General features: G+C 41.1%; 2 protein-coding genes across 4 annotated transcripts in view; both read right to left on the bottom strand.

Annotated features, from left to right (window-relative positions):
* camsap2b (calmodulin regulated spectrin-associated protein family, member 2b) overlaps window positions 1-11,629 on the bottom strand; it is a 52,684-nt gene extending 41,055 nt beyond the window's left edge. For all 3 annotated transcript variants that reach the window (XM_050033465.1, XM_050033468.1, XM_050033466.1), the window contains exons 1-2: window positions 10,978-11,629; window positions 269-528 (exon numbers count right to left, since the gene is read on the bottom strand). In XM_050033465.1, coding sequence (XP_049889422.1) covers window positions 269-528; window positions 10,978-11,116 — 399 coding nt within the window. In that variant the 5' untranslated portion in view covers window positions 11,117-11,629. The remainder of the gene's footprint in view (window positions 1-268; window positions 529-10,977) is intronic.
* A 786-nt stretch (window positions 11,630-12,415) lies between these two features.
* On the bottom strand, window positions 12,416-17,257 carry ticam1 (TIR domain containing adaptor molecule 1). The gene is made up of 2 exons (XM_050033690.1): window positions 17,012-17,257; window positions 12,416-16,813 (listed from the first exon to the last, which is right to left on the bottom strand). The coding sequence occupies exon 2, from the start codon at window positions 16,709-16,711 to the stop codon at window positions 14,939-14,941; it is 1,773 nt and encodes a 590-aa protein (XP_049889647.1). The 5' UTR covers window positions 16,712-16,813; window positions 17,012-17,257; the 3' UTR covers window positions 12,416-14,938.
* Between the last annotated feature and the right edge of the window lie 426 nt (window positions 17,258-17,683).

Genomic DNA, 17,683 nt, shown 5'->3' with positions numbered 1-17,683 from the left:
ACAATTAATGCAAATTAATCCTTTGCTGTAGCCCTTACAAATGAACAGACTGCGATCTAAATGCAGCATTTCACACATCTTATCACCACAGTTACCAACATATATGCATTTCAAAGTGTGAACACTGGTGTATGAAAAAATACAAAAGAAAATGTACAGAAAAAAACGTGCAAAAACATAAATAAGACTGAACTGTGAAATGTAAAACCAGCAGAAAAAAATCAGGATGTTTCAAAACAGGTCCTCTGTCAAGTGCATCTCCACTCACCATGTGTATAGGCGTGCTGGTCAGATCTCTCTCAGTGACCAGTCGGTCCTGGTCAGTGACGTACAGGCCTTTCTGGGCCAGGGCCTGGATGACGGCGTTGTGTCCCAGTAATGGTTTGACAGCATCACTGCGGAGGATCAGGCTCCCCGCTCGGCAGTAGAGCTCTGCGGACTGAAGCAGGCAGGCCACCGGGGGCTTCAGGTGCTCCTGGTTGTACTGGTCCCTGTATAAAGGCTCGGCCAGCTCCTCTGGGACGGCATCTGAGAAGAGAGAAAGACACAAAAATGGAAATGGGATAAATGGGTTAGAGCTGGGTTAGATCAATATGCCCTAAGGAAACTAGAGATGCACAATGTTGGTTTTTTTGCTGATGTTTTCCAACTCATTTCAGCTGATTGCAGATACAGATATATGCACATACTTTTCTCCACTTTGCAGAGAATGTCAAGTAGTGGAGTGAAATTAATATAATAATATGCCTGCTCTTATTATTCTGGCACATGCAGACAAAATACAAGGCTTTTTAAAATGTACACATCCACAGGGCAAAACAAGAAAACTACTTCATTTGGGTTGCATATAAAACATGCATTATTTATTTCTATGTGACATTTTGAAACAAAACTGTAAAATTCATCCTACTTTAACAGCCTTGGATGATGATCTCCCTAAGTCAATCCTGACATCAGCCATAACCAGGGCTAATTTGACCTATTTTGGCTAATTAAAGTCGCTTAATTAAATACTTGATCTGTCACAGCAGCAGAAATGTTCATTTCAGGTTGATACCAATATTTCATGTTGAAAGGACACTTAAGTATTTTTTCATCCTGGACTCTATTTTCCCATGTTTTTGTGTTTAAGGGACAAATGGCGACACAGATTTTTGAAATTGAAGAGAGGCCGCTGCAGCCACAGCGGCGAATCAGGCTGCAATGTAATCCCTCCGCGCAATTGAGCACCGTCAATTTACTTCCAGTAAAAGTGCTTGTTTTTGCCACTGAAAGGCAAAGAGAGAAACTAAATTTTCCATACCTTTTACTGGTCTGTTTGTTATTGTTACCAATTCTCGCTCAAAGACTAGTCTTGTTCTAAAAATCTCGCAAGAGTTGAATTGTTGGAGCCAAAACAACATTGAAATGTTATTGAAAGTTGGCAAGAGGAGTGCCGAGAAGAGTTTGTTGTGTTGAAATACCCAAAGTGTAGCTGATTGTTATTTAAAAGAATTTCAGTGTCATGGCTGAATATGTAGCTAATTTCAACAATATGGAAATGTGTGTGATTTCAGAATGAGACTTCTCCTTGAGTGCGACTGTTACACACAATAACAAACACATCAGACACTTCTAATAACAATCTGAGCCTGTCAGACGCAAAAAGAAGCACTTTTATTTGATGTAAATTGAAAGTGCAAAATGACATTACATTGCAGCCTGTTTCGCCGCTGTGGCTGCAGCAGTCTCTCTCGATACCGGACCAATCTTAAAAAATCGTCGTCTCCATTCGCCACAAAAACATGAGAAGATAGGGTCCAGGTTAAAAAATACTGAGCCTTTGCCTGCCAATACTGATGACATGGTGATATTACAGTTCTTCCCTAACATGAACTCCACCACCATCAACAGAGAAGCAAACAGTGAATGCCTGTAGAAGAAAATAATGCTACTATTCTTTTCATATTTTACTGCCTTTGCTGTTAGTATGGCTTCATGGCCACAACCACATACAACCAGACACACCCAGTCAGTGATGAGTTAAAGGTCAGTCAGAGGTAAAAGGCAGTTTTCAGGCAGAGAAGGAGAGTTTTCACCATCACAATAATAAGCACACCGATGTCACGTTGCTGGTGCTTATCTCACTGAAGATCCACACAGGACATCTTGTGAGCACAAAGCCACAGTGTGAGTGTGTGTGTGTGTGTGTGTGTGTGTGTGTTTGTGTGTATGAAGTACACTGTAGCCTCTATGTGTGGAAGTGGAAGTGTATTTTACAAAGCATGGAGTACGTTCTAATCCTGTTACCTCATCCTGTAAATCTGATTTGAAGAACATAGCTGGACACACACACATAGCTACACCTCAAGGACTAACTTCTTCTTCTTCTTTTCAGCTTTTCAGACTGTTGACCTCTTTATTTTCCTTAGTAGGCTTTATAATTGGGCAGGTATGACAGGCACAGCCTCATCTGCTCAGCTGCTGTCTGGTGTACCCCAGGGTTCAATCCTTGGTCCAATTCTTTTCTCCCTGTACAGGCTCCACCTTGGTTTCTTAATTAGTTTTTTTTACCATTTTTATTTGGATGATACAGCTGTTCCTCTCCTTTAAACCAAATGACCTTAGTCCTGCAAGACTGTTAAACTGCTATCAAGGATTCAATGTCTTATAGCTTCCTCCAGCTTAATACAGATAAAAGAGAAGTTTATTGTACTTCATTGCTCACTACCGAGTTACTCTTCTGTATCTCGTGGCCCAAAAAGTGGCCGCGAAACTAATTTATGACGTAGGTCACACATTTCACCAGTGTTAGCTAATCTACATTAGTTACTGATAGAATGCACATATGATATTAAAATTCTTTTAATCGCCTGTAAAGCACTACATGGGCTGGCCTCACTTTATATTTTTAAATTATTGTGTCTCCAAGCCACGGTGAGGTTTTATGACCAGGGCCCTCTAGTTGTCCCGAAATCTTGGCTTAAAACCAAAGGGGACTGCATTCGCTTACTCTCTGGAACTGTCTTCCCCAACCTGGTCACACTCTCAACTTGTCAAATATTGACGCTTGGTCGGTATCCCTTGGTGTCAGATACCAACACAGAGAGGCTTCCTTTAGTGGCAGTGTGAGACGCACTGGGCAGCAGGAGTTTTTGATGCTCCAAGCAACTGCCATAGTTTAAGGACCAAGAAAGTCTGCACAGGGCATATGGGAGGGAGGTGGATGGGTCAAACAAACTCAGGTCTTTCACCCACAAGATCGCTGTTCGTGTTTTGTGTAAACCAAAAGTAAATCGAGTTATTTTAATAATATTCTAGTGTGCTAATATATGTAGCATGCTATGCACGTGACATGACATCAGATTAGTGACAATCGTACTTATTTTAAGCCAAAGTTTTTTTTCTAAACTAATCTTAGTCCTTTTGTTGTCTAAACCTAAGGAAGTAAACCTAAAACTAAGTCTTTAACCTACGTTCTGAGTTTATTTTGAAAGGAAACTACATGCATTTAATGAGCAGAAACTGTGCATTTCTTCTGAGGACGCACTGCATGTGATGGTGTAAATTGACACACAGTCCCTGAACATCCAAAACTAACGCTGGGGGGGGGTAACCAGAACGTCATAGTTTGATGTTAAGGGCTGTTTAAGGGGATGTTAAAACCAAGCATCAGTATTTGAGGACTGAGAATGTGTTGTCTCCCCCTGGTTATAAAAAACAGTTGATGATTTTAAGAAGCTGTTACAAACTCACCTGTTTTGTCATCATCTTCTCCTATAATGGATATTCCTTCTGTACTTTTTATTGTTTGCACTGTACAGCACCTTGTAACTAGTAAGTTTACTTCCTTACTTTCTTCACTCTTTCTTTCTTCATCATACTTTGTTGTTGTTAACCACATGTTGTGACTCAGAGTTATACTGTACTAGTCATCAATCTCTCATTGAATTACATATAAACTCTATATATATCATCTCTATCTCATCACTTTAGCCTTGGATAGGCATGTGTGTTTGTGGGTGTGTGTGTGTGTGTGGTGACACACTTTTACTGCATGCTCCAGTATGAGTGTGTATTCCTGGTGTGTGGGGTCATTTCCTCTCTGCCCGCCTCTGAATCACACTGAAGGAAACAGAGGACATTAGACGAGTTTATCTTAAAGGTACAGCTTTCTGTTCTTCAGTTTTCCAAAATAACGACACTGAAAAGGCAAAAAAAAAGCTCAGCAAAACAACACAATAAAATAAAATATTTACAGCTCAAAATCCATTAAGCTCGTGATCAAACTCTGCAGTTTTCCAGTTGCTGTGGTTAGACCAGCCCTCCCATGCTCCAGCGCCGGGCGATGAAAAGATATATTTAAAGCAACAGGCAGATGTTGAACCACATCAACATCTACTTCAGAACAAGCCCTCCTGCGTCTAGTAACAGCGATTAAATCGATCCAACTCTTGTCAGAGTGTCTTTAACACAAGCTTTCTTTTCAGATAATGGCAGTTTACATTTAAAGTATTTAATCAGATGACCTTTTTTAATGAAATCCTTTCAAATAAACATTTAACAAAAAGAACAGCAGGCTACAATAGCTTTTCTAGAGTTCATGAAAATCTGCCTCGTCAAGTAAAAACCCTCTCCTTTGTGTTGGCCATCAAAGAGGAAACAGACAGGAAGTAGCTGCCACAGGAAGTCCAGGCACGTAGAAGAGTGCTCTGGAGACCCCCGGGATCACAGCTCAGCATACACAACGTCACGGTCAGCAGTGTTTATCTCTGCTGGCTAACTGCTCTTTGTTAAAAAAACAAATTCAGTTCACCGTCTGGGTTGCCAAGAAGTGATGATCTTGAAGTGATGATCTTGAAAGTTCTTCCAGAGATTCAATTCACTTCTTAAACTTGAGACTTTGATGCTTTTCTTTGTCATCTATTATAATAAACTGAATAGCTTTGGGTTGTTTGACTGTTGGTTGGTTAAAAAATACCATTTCAAGAAGTCGCCTTGGGCTCTGGGAAACATTTTACTGACAAAACCAATAGTCCATTAACAGAGGAAATAATTGGCAGATTAATCGATAATGAAAATAATCGCTAGTTGGAGCCCTACATCTGCAGTAACTGATTTTTTTGGATACTTGGGTGCAAGCTGAAACAAACTTCTTCATAAGTAGTTGCAAATTTCAATTTCAATTTTCAATTTATTTATTTAAAAAGGGACAGTGCATATTAATACGTAAATATGCCAGATTATAGCCGTAGGCTAGTTTTATTTACACCTCCAACAGTTACAGATCAACATTATCTTTTATTTGGAGTCGTGTTTCTGGCCACCTGATGGATGTGAGTCCAGTAGTCAATCTTTTAGCTCTGATTTTGGTCTCTACCAACCCCTGAGGGAAATATCTGGCTCTTTAGCTGCTAAATGCTCAACTATTACAGTAGGGCTTTTCCACTGGCACTTTTGACAGTGCATTTTGCATTGATCTGTGCCTCCATTATGTGTCTCTATGCGCTGAGTTGTGCCAGGTTGTTCCCATCATGAACCATCTCCAGGTTTGGGTTAAAGCGCACCCGACGACCTCCAAGAGGGGTGTGTGATGTCAAATGGACTTCGTAATCATCAAGTATGATTTAGCAATGATTTAACTCTGTTTTTAAAGCAATAAGCGCTAGATGCCAGGCAAAATCAAGACAAAACAGCCTGAAAATCCATCATGGTGACCTGATTCACTTTCCTCCAACTTCTTCAGTCTGCTTATGAAACACTTAAAGAGAACAGCTCCTCATGACTCAAATCAGTCTCTGGCAGATTCACACTTTCCCCCACTTCAAGACAAACTTTGGGAACAGATAGAGTAGGCCTTGTGAATATGTCAGAGAGTGTAGATGGTAGCTTCTTGCATTTTTCAGATGGATAAGAGGTAAGCAAGTTAAGAAGATAAGCGTGCCATCAGTTACAGACGCACTTTCAAGCAGGTAGTCCTGTGGAGATGCAAATCCGTGCAACACTGGGCTGATGCGCTGAGTCAAAGTGAGTCAAGCCAAGCCAGCACATGTGTGGAAAAAGGCTCACCAGCGAGCTGCAAACTGTGTCTAACTGTGTCATTTTGTGCTTCGCAGTTGGCTCACAGTTGGTTTTTACAACTTTTCTGTTGAAAACAACTGTCTGCTGCGGCCAAAAACGACTATGAGAACAGGAAGAGTGAACCAACCCTCTCTACCATCTGAGCTGCAGGATGGATGCCAATGTAGGTTACCTGTCATTGCATTTTGCCACATGATGGCTGGCGGCAAATGTATCCATATACTGGATATCCAATATTTATTAATTTTCCTGCACTACATGCTGTGTAAGTTAGTGGACGACTCTCATTTCAAAGCAGAGTAACATATGAAACAGAGAGCACAAAGCCATGAAAATCACTGCACAGCCGTTAGCCGATCAAAGCCTAAAAGTCCCTATACTTCATGTAAGGAGTATGCATGTTTCCATTCAAGCCAATCCCTGCCCCATCTGATTTCACTGATCGGCTCCCTCATAGCTTCAGAGGCAAAGCAGTATTTTTTACTCTCTTGACTTTACATGATGGGATTTTTCATTGTTTTAAGTGATGGAATTCATGGATTGCATTTCCAGCTATCTGATGGCATCCTCTCAATGAGCTGAATGAAAGGTCAGTGTCGATGACCTGTGATGATGTCGGTTACATCACTGCTGTCCAGACAGAATCATTGTGGTGTCTGTGCTGCAGCTGATAACGTGAAATCACACTCTGGTGTAAACTCACCACTCAGACTTGATAAATTATTCAAATTATAACCACATATTGCTGCTGAGTGCGGTTACACTGAGGCATCGCTGAGGTAAACAAATGTCAGACAGTGAGTGACCAGTAACCACCAGATACATTAGTCTCAAGAGAACTCTGCAGAAATCAGTGCTGTTCAGGCATCGATTCTAAAAGTCCCCCTTCCCACAGACATGTGTTTCACTTGTTGTGACTTTACTTGGATGTTTGGGCCTCACTGTGCAGAGTTAAGTATGTGCAGACTTTCTTCACATCCATATTCTGAATAAAGGGTTCAGGTTAGTTTATCTCCACTCACTTTAAGGGACAGCTCACCCCTAAATCTTACCTGTAGTGCTGTTTTGGTGCGAGTTGCTGAATGTTGGAGATACTGGCCGAAGAGATGTCTGCCTTCTCTTGAGTTTAATGGAACTAGACGGCACTCGGCTTGTCTCTGTCCAGAAATCATGACCCAGTTACTCAAAATAATTCACAGACCTCGTTATGTTGAGTTTCATGTAGGAACTATTTTCTCTCTAGCGCACGACACCCGCCAACCGTATCACCACGCAGACGGAAGCATACACTCATGGACAACAAGCTCATGACAGTGCGAGATGTAAACATTAATGGCATCGATGTTAATGTTTCAGCTGTAACGTTAGCTAGATTAGTGGTGCTAGGTGAGCTAGTGGTAGATGTACACTTCCTTCTGCGTGGTGATACGGCTGGTAGAAAGAAAATAGTTCCGACATGCAACTGCTCACAACAAGGTCTGTGGATTATCTTGAGTAGCCGGGTCATGATTTCTGGAAAGAGACATTGCTGTTGAGTTTTTCAAACGTATGTTTTGCCACTTTGAGCACCACAAGCCGAGTGCCATCTAGTTCCATTATATTCCAGAGAAGGCAGATATCTCTACAGCCGGTATCTCACACCAAAACAATCTAGACTGATAAATAGCTCTACAGGTAAGAGGAAAAATATGCATTTTCGACTCTGGGGTGAACTGCTGCTTTCATATGTACTAGTTTGGAAGCAAATTGTAGTTCAAAATGCAACACGAAACCTCAAACACTCACACATACACTGAAAAAGCAGAGCAGTCTAATATGTCTTCAAACACGCCTGGTGGGGTCTTTTAGCAATACATGAAAACATCAGTCTGGCACTTAGACACTGTTGTTAAAATCTGAGGCGATCTTTGTTGGTCATGTGATGCCAACATGGAGACACATCAGGACAAAAGTGTGGAGACAGTTAAGCTGTGTTCTGACATTCATTACACACCCACTCACTCACAGATCTCCACATGCACCAATGTGTTTTGCCTCTTCTTCTTCTTGTAGTAAATCACTTTGTTTTAAAGAGTGTCATATGAATATTTTAACTTCCTTGCACACTTTGCATATGTGGTCAGCACATAGTTTCAGTACAGACTTTCAGCTGATGAGAAAGTTGTTATATCTGAGCATCATCCGACTCAAACCATCTCTCATCCGTCCAAACTAGGCCAAACAAGGCTCTGAGGACTGGTTATGAATTGGGCCACAGTTCTTGGCGGTGCTGGGAGCTGAAACTGTGTCACTACAGGGATGGGAAAAAACAAGGCGGCGGCAGCAGTACACTAACAGCCGCAGATCTTGTTGAACTGAGACACGCTGCTGTCCTGTGTCTCTCCAACATTTCATGCTCTCTGAGAGTAAAGAGTCACGTGCAGCTCTGTTTGGCGCTCGCTGTTGGACCAGTGGGTGTGATTCAGAGGTCTGCCTTTTGATCTGTCTCTTTCTAGGTTCGTCTGTCTGTGCGGTGGCCACTCGGAGGCTCAGAGTATCGTACATGGAGGAGCAGCCGTTAAAAGCATTCATTAGGAGCTGGAGTAAACTTCTGGGCTGAGAGCCGGCTGGAATTACTCAGTCTTTATGAGAGGAGGCCGCCAGACCACACTGAGGACAGGAGACAGGCCAGAGCTCGCATACATGTAGTCACACACGAAGAACAATTACTGACACACATATACATGTCAAAACATCACCGTTATTACTGTGAGCTGTTATACTGTACTTTAAAAGGAGTAACTTTAGTAGAGCTGAAACAACTAGTTGATCAACAGCAACTACTTTTAACAGTTGAGTCAATAATGGAGTCATTTTGGAGTTTGTCTTTGTCTTATGTGGCAGTAAACTGAGTATCTTTGGGTTTTGGACCTCTGGTAAAACAAAACAAGACATTTTAAGACGTCACCTTCAGCTTTAGGAGAGTGTTTTGGTCATTATTCACCATTTTATTACCTTTTTGCGGTCAAGAGATGAATCATTTAAGCAATTTTTCAAACAAAAACGCCAAACATTTCCTGTTTCCAGTTTCTCCATTGTGGGGATTTGCTGCTTTTCCTCATCTAATGTGACAGTAATCTGAATATCTTTGGACTCTGGACTGTTAGTGGGACAAAACAAGCACATTTAAGACATCATCTTGGGCTTTAACAAAGTGCGATGAGTGTCTCTCTCAAGCAAATGTCCATTATCCACTCACTCCACAGCAGGAAACATCACTTCAAAATACAAGCTCTGCGCCAGAAATTTGCTGTACTTAAAAATGAAGTGTGTTTTTTACTTGACACGTTTGCGAGTCACTCAGAATGGACCTGCGACCCACTTTTGGACCGCGACCCACCAGTTGGGAACCACTGTTTCAGAACACTGAGATTGGCCTCAAGCAAAACAAATGGAGCAGAGATATCCAACACTTTTTAAAACCCTTTCAAGATCATTTTTAACCAAATTTAATACTGTTTTTTGGACTAATCCTCTTTTTCTTATTCAATTAAGCACTTCAGGTAAGTATAAAGGTAAGTAGTACATGTGTGGTCCCGTCTAGAGGTAGGTTTTATGTAGGAATATGGTTATTAGTCACTTAGGTTAACCTACATTTAGCCAACAGGTAAGTACAAGGATAAAGTAAAAAGACAGTTTAACTTTGAAACATCAAAAATTTGGACTTTCATCCATCTTCTGTGATCGCTTACCCTCTTAGGGGTCACAAGAGGGTTGAAGCCTTTTCCAGCTGACACTGGGTGAGAGGCAGGGTACACCCTGGACAGGTCACCAGACTATCACAGGGCTGACACATAGAGACAGACAACCATTCACACTCACCATTGAGAGTCACCAATTAACCTGCATATCTTCGGACTGTGGGAGGAAGCTGGAGTACCCAGAGAAAACCCACGCTGACACAGGGAGAACATGCAAACTCTGCACCCCACAATGGGGTTCGAACCAGGAACCCTCTTGCTGTGAGGCAACAATGCTAACCACTGGACCACCATGCCGCCCAAAATTAACTTTAAGATGAATAAAGACTATTTAATTACTATTTAAAAGCCTAATATTTATCTAAGAATTGAATTTAAGGCATGTTAAGACTTTTTCAGGACCTGGTTTGTTTTTTTCCAGACACCAGAGTGCAAGACAGTTCATTTTCCGTGTGTATAGAGTGACAAATGCATCTTCACTTGTTGACATCTGTCTTTGTTAACACTGTCGGCCAGCTCTCGCCTTCTACTATTTTGTATTTTAGGTTGTTTTTATGGGTGTGAATGAATGTTTGTGTGTGTATTGTGTGTGCAAACATGCTTGCCTCAAAAAATACATTCAATTGCCGTGAATTTCCAGACATGACTGACTCAAGTTACAGCACAGAGTCTCTGCATCTGTTGATCAGCCATCAAACAGTGACGGCTGACAGTAAAGATCTGCAGTCAGACTGTTACATAATAGGTTTAGCCTCACACTCCTGCAGTGGGGGGGGGGGGGTAATTAGCAATAGGCCAGCAACAGGTTAGATCAATGACACTGTGACATGAGCAGCTGATTTGACCACCAGGGAGATGTTGTTGTATGGAAAACAATGTAAACAACACATAGAAATGCAGCAATTACACACTAATGCTCTTTTATGGTGCCTTTTCATCGGCTATAAAGAGAGGAAATACCTCAGTGTTATTTATTATAACAAGGAAGGAACATTAGAGTAGTTTAACTGTGTTTGTCTGACAGTGAGTGTCTGTTTACAGGCTGTTGTTTACTAAATATCCCCCCTGGTCCAACACGACATCAGTTTACATTATTACACACGCTAGATGATTATCTGAACTGTGTTTTCCACTGATTTCATCCAGAGATGAGGAAGATATAAGAGGCGCCACCTACCCGAGCCGAAAGCCTTGGCCACCAGCCACGTCAGGCTGCATGATATCTTGGCCCTGGTGAAGTCGTAGTGATCGAAGCTCTTGATGGCAGGGACGATGAAGGTCCGTCTCATCCCTCTGTCATCTGCCGCATCTCCCATCTTCTCTCTCTCGGGATCCCGCTACACTGCAGCTGGAGGATCAGTCAGCCAGAGGAACTCCTCCTGACTGCGGATGACATCCCGTCCAGAGGAATTCAATGCAGCAAAATTTCCCCTTCTCCTGAAAAAAAAAATAATGGAAAAAAACTTTGGCCTGGTTGTTGGAGAGCACGACGAGTTTCTACAGCACAGGGGCGCTCCTCGGTCACACCAGCACCATCCTCACTTTAATGTCTCAGTAAGATCCTTAAAGCCAGACACAGCAGCGCAGTTTAGCAGCAGGATTTCTCAAGATTTCCTCCATTCCCTGACATTATCCTCCTCAGGTTGTCCGACATAACGGAGCAGCTGTGCGGCACAGGAGCGGAGCTACAGTCCGACACCAGCGGACACTTTCACACATCAACTACAGACGCTGTTTGTGTCCATGTTGTTCTTGTTTCTCTTTTGTAACAGTTTTCCTCTGCCCCTCTATCTGATCTCTCCGCGGCGTCTTCTCTGCGCTTTTCCTGCGGCACTGATAGGAGGATAGGGCGCACTACGCATGCGCGATCCACCCACCCAGTCTATTCAGTCCTGACAGGAGTCACCACAGTGTAACACAAACCAAGGTGGAGTTCGCTGGCAGGATGGTCTCTGACTAAAGCCCAGATGTTGCTTCAATGGACACATGGGCAGAAAAGGGATTATTTTTCTGTATGTAATTCTTCATATATATCTGGAACAATATGATTTTTGGAACTGTTTTTAAATGTAGGCTATTTTTACATTGAATTGTCTTGTTTGTTTGTTTATGTTCATTATGTCTATTTTTAGGTGAAGCACATAATGCCCTTATTGTGAAGCTCTTTGTGCTGCATTTCTTGTATGAAAGGTGCTATATATATATATATATATATATATATATATAAAGTTTATTGTTATTATTATTAATGTCAGATTCACAGACACTCATGATGCATTTTGTAAGAAAGAAGAAGAAAGAGTCATAAATACACATGTTTTATTTTTCATTAGAAATCTGGAAAGATATACTTAAAAAAATAAAATTAATTATAGGCTACTTGAGGGCAGACTTACAGAAGCCCTTAGGGGCAAGGGGATTTTCTACATTTATGTCCTACATAGGGGATAAATCAACACTGATTAGAAAAAAAACCCAAAACAAAACAAAAGAAAATCATCTTGACAAATTACACATAAAAATTTTTTATCTCAAATTTCCTCATTTCATTTCTTTCTTTCTTTTTTGTATTGTCTTATTATGAGGATTCCTTAGAAGTGGTAATAAATAAAAACTAATATTAATAATAATAATAATAATAATAAAAAACAAAACAAAACAAAACAATTGATAGATAAAGTAAAAGATAAGATAAAATAAAATAATATAAAACAAAATAAAATAAAAATAACCTTGCTCAGGGCTTCCATACAGACCAGACAAATTACACATAAACAATTTCCTCAAATTTCAAAGTATTATTTGTTTATTTATTTTTTTGTACCATCTTATCATGAGGATTCCTGAAAAGTGGTGACCGGCAAAAAAAATAAAATAAAAATAAAATAAATAAAGACAGTAAGAAAAATAAAAAGTTTGAACATTGTGCAGGTTAGAAGCCAAAAATGGTCTATGAAGATACCTCTCATATTAATTATCAATTGTCAAAAAAATAAAAAGATAAAAAAAATGCAGAGATTGCATAATTAATCAAAGTTTCAGGACTATGCTGTAAAGAAGACAAATAAGTTAGTTTACAAGTTAAGATGCATTACAATGAAATCCATGAAACGTTAGAAATCTCTGTATCAATTTGATTTATTTACGACTATACACTATTTTAAAACTATTTTGTCCTTTTTGATATTCTGGTATGAAACACCAACAAAAGTTAAAACTAATTATTAAAATATGAATAATTATTGCATGTTTATTTCTCATAAAACATGTTTAAGATGTTAAGAAAAGGAAATTAATATTGATTTTAGACTTAGTTCCTTCTGGTACAGTGAGTATTTGTATTTTGTAAGACCAGTGATCTCTACTTACAGCTTTCAGGCCAAATCTGGTGCTTGATAGGGTGCTGGGGGGCCTGCTGACTATTTTCTATTTTACAATGAAAATTAATTGATTTACACTGGGATTTTTATTTATTTTTTGTGCTGTGAATGTAAAAAAGGTGCCAGAGTGTGTAAAAAGCAAAAAAATAGATTTATTTTTTTTAAAAATGCCAGGGGAGGATCTCACAAAGCCCCAGCACAGGTCCAGGCTAAACCCCGAAAAAGCCCCCGAAAGTCCTCAACCCCTAGCATTGCCACTGCATACACCTGTGCAGGGCTGCTGTACCTGGCTGTAAAATATGTGATCTCTCTGTCACACAGTGTCAATGCCAGTTATTTTAGTTCATAGGTTTAGTTACTAAGTCATTTAATTGAAAAAATAAAGATTTTTGAAGATGTTTAGATGAGTTGCGGGCATTAGTATTTGTTATGGGCATGTCTATGTATTTCATTTGATATATATTATGTTAATGACATTAATGTTTACTAAGTGGCCCCTGGCCTCCTGTCATTTTGCAAAAGTAGCCCCCAGGCAAAGCAAGTTAAGCATCCCTGCTGTAGAGATTTACACCACTCAACATAAGAGGGAGAAATGTGCTCGGTACTCCACGAGTTTAGCTGACGACTTTATCCAAGTTACTGAAGGTCAACGTTAGACAAGCCTACTTTTTAACACCAAGCACTTTACATTTTATTTAAGTACTTGTTCACTTTAACTTGTGTGTTGCTACATCTGTTCAATAAAGGGTTTGATTACTTTGTCTATTCCTGATTAAAGGCAAAATAAGATGTTACAGAGGTGCAGATCGGGTAGAAAACAAGCGTACACACACATTTGGGTTTTGGCTCCAGCAACAGACATGGAAGTGTGTTTATACCTGACCTCCTCAAGTAGTTTCTCTCACTGCTTGTCCTCATTTTGAGTCTGAACTATTAAAAGCAACCTGTCTGAGAATCTTAGGGTGCAGTTTGTCTCAGAGACAAAAAGTCAGATATATGTGGGAAGGTTCTAGGAGAGTAAGCATTAACTTCAGCCTATCAGTGACATATTTCTCTATTAGTTACTGGCAACTCTCCAACTTTTGCTGCTGTCACCCTCAGACAGCAGACAAGGATATAATGTATTATGGAGATTGTATTGCATGCTTCAAACTTGATCTCCTCACCAAAAATGTTAAAGGCTCACAGTTACTCTTATACAAAGCTGTACCTTCACGATTGATTTCATGATTTGAATCTGCACACACAGCACTTGAAATACACTTGAAATAATATGGTAAACAGTGACATTAAAAGTTTATTTAATCTTGTTTAGCTCCCATAAACCACAACAGTGATGCTACTGGATGACACTGCACTTCAAAGATCCTGAGGAGCACTGAGTGTGTAACAACATCGCTCCCTAGTGTCCACAGTGGGTTCATACAGTCAGTGAGATCTGGAGGCATGCATCACACACTGGGTCAGTAGATGGCAGTCCTCTGCTAAATAATCATCTGAAGCCCTTGTTCCGCTCAATAGACTCTCTTTACAGCGTCCTCTGAAATCCATAAGATGGCACTTAATTGCACTTTCGACGGTTTTATTGAATTTTCTCTCACCAACAGGTTTAAATACAATGAAACAGTCTGCAGTGAATACCTCGCCGTGGCTCTAACAGCCCTGACATTTTAGTGTTCAGACAAGAAGTGTGATTATTACTCTCATTTTCTACAAACACACCGACTCTAGAGGATGTCTTTGTTTTCATCTTTAAGGTTATTGCTCTTCCTCTCTATAAATTGAATCTTCATTGTCTGGACTACCACTCAAATCCACATTCATTCGAGAATCATTACCAATCATAATGTACTTAGCATTATTAATGTGAATATTTGGTTGTTGTTGTTGCCACTGACCCCCGTCCTGTTGTGGTTGCGTGAGAAGAAGTCTTTGTTCCATATAAAGGTTGAGTTTCTCTGTCTCCAGCAACTCTGCTGCTGTACACTCTCTGATCAGCTGCCTCTGGTGCTGGTTTAAATGCTTTAGTCTCTCCTGCCTCTCTATCTGCATTTTCACCCTCTGCTCTGCAGTCCAGATTTTCTTCTGGTTTCTAATCTTCGCTGGAGACAAGACCTTTTGTATTTTCCTCGTGAAGCTCTTGTCCTCCACGAGTGGAATTATTGTCTGCAAAACCATGGGGAGGCTGTGTCTGGGCATGCTGTTCTCCCGTGGCAGCAGAGGGATGACAGTGTTGTGCTTGTATTTTTTGTTTATGGAGTTGATAAGGGCAGAGTCCGTCTTCATCTCCAGCAAGCGAGTGTTGAAGTTGCGGGTGAGCAGCAGGATAGTGAAGGCCGAGTTGCTGATGGCATCCTCGACACACCTCAGGGTGCTTTTTCCAGGGAGGGCAAAGTCCCCAGAGAAAGTTGCACCTTCACTATCACTCTCCAGGATTGTTTCCAGTTTCTCCCTCATGCTCTCGGCCATATCTGCATCCTCAGGTGCATGAAAGATGACAAATGCATAAAACGTTGCCTCTTCTTCCTCTTCTGCATCTCTACTTTCATGCATTTCATCCATAGCAGGCATCATGGGTAGAAAAATGTTTGCTGCAGCTGGTAGTGCAAAGTTTGGTCCAGTGGTTGGTTTGGTGATTTGGTTAAGAGTCTCACTCCGAGTGACAAGGCTGCTCTCTGTGGTTAATGATTCATTCTTTGAGTGTTTATTTGCGCCAAACGCTGGAGGTTGACTGGACTTAGGCTCAGATGTGTGAGATTGCTGAGGTGCTTCACATTCACTAACACGGACATGTTGTTTGGATTCACCTGATGCTTCAGGAGTAATTTTGTCGCCTTGAAATGGGGCTGTTGGAGGAATGCTTATCTCTAAATGAGTGGGGTATGAGGGCATTGAAGAGGTCACCTGCAATGGGCTCGGCAGACTATGAGTGCTCGCTGACTGATCCTGAGACAGGGTAACTTTTAAAGTCGTGCTTCCTCCACCCAGGCTGCTAAGAGGATCACGGTAAGACCCTGACTTGAGATCCTTTGGGAAGCACATCATCTCTGCAAACTCAGGCCCACAGACGACTTTAGCTTCCTCTCTGAGTTGATCATACTCCAGATCCTCACAATTGCTTGTTCGCTGGCCGATACTGGAGAGGGCTCTCTTATACGCCAGATTCCTCAGATGTGAATCACACAGCCTTTGTTCTGACAACACTTTAAAAATACGAGGCAACGCTGATAAAGGCTCTCCTGGATGCTCTTGACCACACCGAACGGCAAAATTGTCTAATTTGCCTCCACTGTTCTGCCACTTCTCAGCTATGTGTTTAGCTAAGTAGTTGCCCTTCAGCATCTGGAGTTTGTTCAGGGCCCGCTCCTCTTTCTGGAGAATAATCAGACATAAGGCGTGTACGATATTATCTTCAGGAGACTCGCCCAGCTGGAATGTCAGGCTTAGGAGTCGCTGCGGAGGTGCTTTGACTAGTATGTCAAAGACGTCTCTCAGTCCCGTCCCGTGGACCTCTTGCCCCCCTTGACTCATTTTCAGTTTTATGTGCTTCAGAGGCCGACAGGATCACATGTGATTTTCTGACATATTCATTAAGTCTTCATAAACTTTGATGAAGAGAGAGGTGCACAATTTCTGTGAAGAGATCAACAAACATCAGAAGGTATACAGTCAACATTTATGATCACATGTTGGACATTTCGTACTGACTGCATGTTACAAAAGCTGTAAAACTATTTGTACACGTAGCCAAAATGCAATTTAATGTTTACGACTTGATCCACAGGTTCAAACAAACACGATAACAATCATAAACTTGATGACACAACTTACTGGCATGGATTCCTCGGAGTCATGGCACTGGGTAAAGTCTGTGTGTTTCCACTTCAAATAAGGAAGTCACTAAACATGTCTCTTGTCCAGTTCAACTCAACCAGTAAAAAACTTTTCTCTAAACAGGAAGCTCTTAGTACACAGCTGAGGTCAAGCACAGGACACCTCTGTTGCGTCTTGTCAAACTTTTGGTCCAAAGTTTATCAGTGACCATACCTCAGTCGGCTGCAGGCCTCTGCCACTTTGAAAAACTTCTAGTAACATACTGATGATGTCACAGGTTGTGCACTAAGGGAGCTCATGAGGGACAAAAGACAGAAGCAGGAAGAAGGGAAAGCATAGTTCTCCATAACATAGAAGAAGTTCCTCCATCCTTTATAGACACTAATGCACATTCACCAGAACTGCTGCTCACTTCTATAAAACAGTGTCAACTTTTGTTCATTTTGATTTCTCACAACATAACAGACCTGCCAAAAAACCCCGAAAAAAACAAACAAACACTTGAGATAAGTGTGGACGTCTTTAGCGCCTCGTGCACAATGGGCGCAGAAGAGAGAAGAATTCTGGCTTTTCTCCCCCCGTCTGAGAGGCAAGTGTATTTTTATCCACGGAGGAAACCTCCAACCCTGTATTTACCAGGGGTGGGGTCACACCAGGCAGAGTGCAAGC

Source organism: Epinephelus moara, chromosome 21 (assembly GCF_006386435.1).
Source record: "Epinephelus moara isolate mb chromosome 21, YSFRI_EMoa_1.0, whole genome shotgun sequence".
NCBI lineage: Eukaryota > Metazoa > Chordata > Actinopteri > Perciformes > Serranidae > Epinephelus > Epinephelus moara.
The sequence above is the reverse complement of the archived record's forward strand: the minus strand, read 5'-3'. Positions and strand labels throughout refer to the sequence as shown.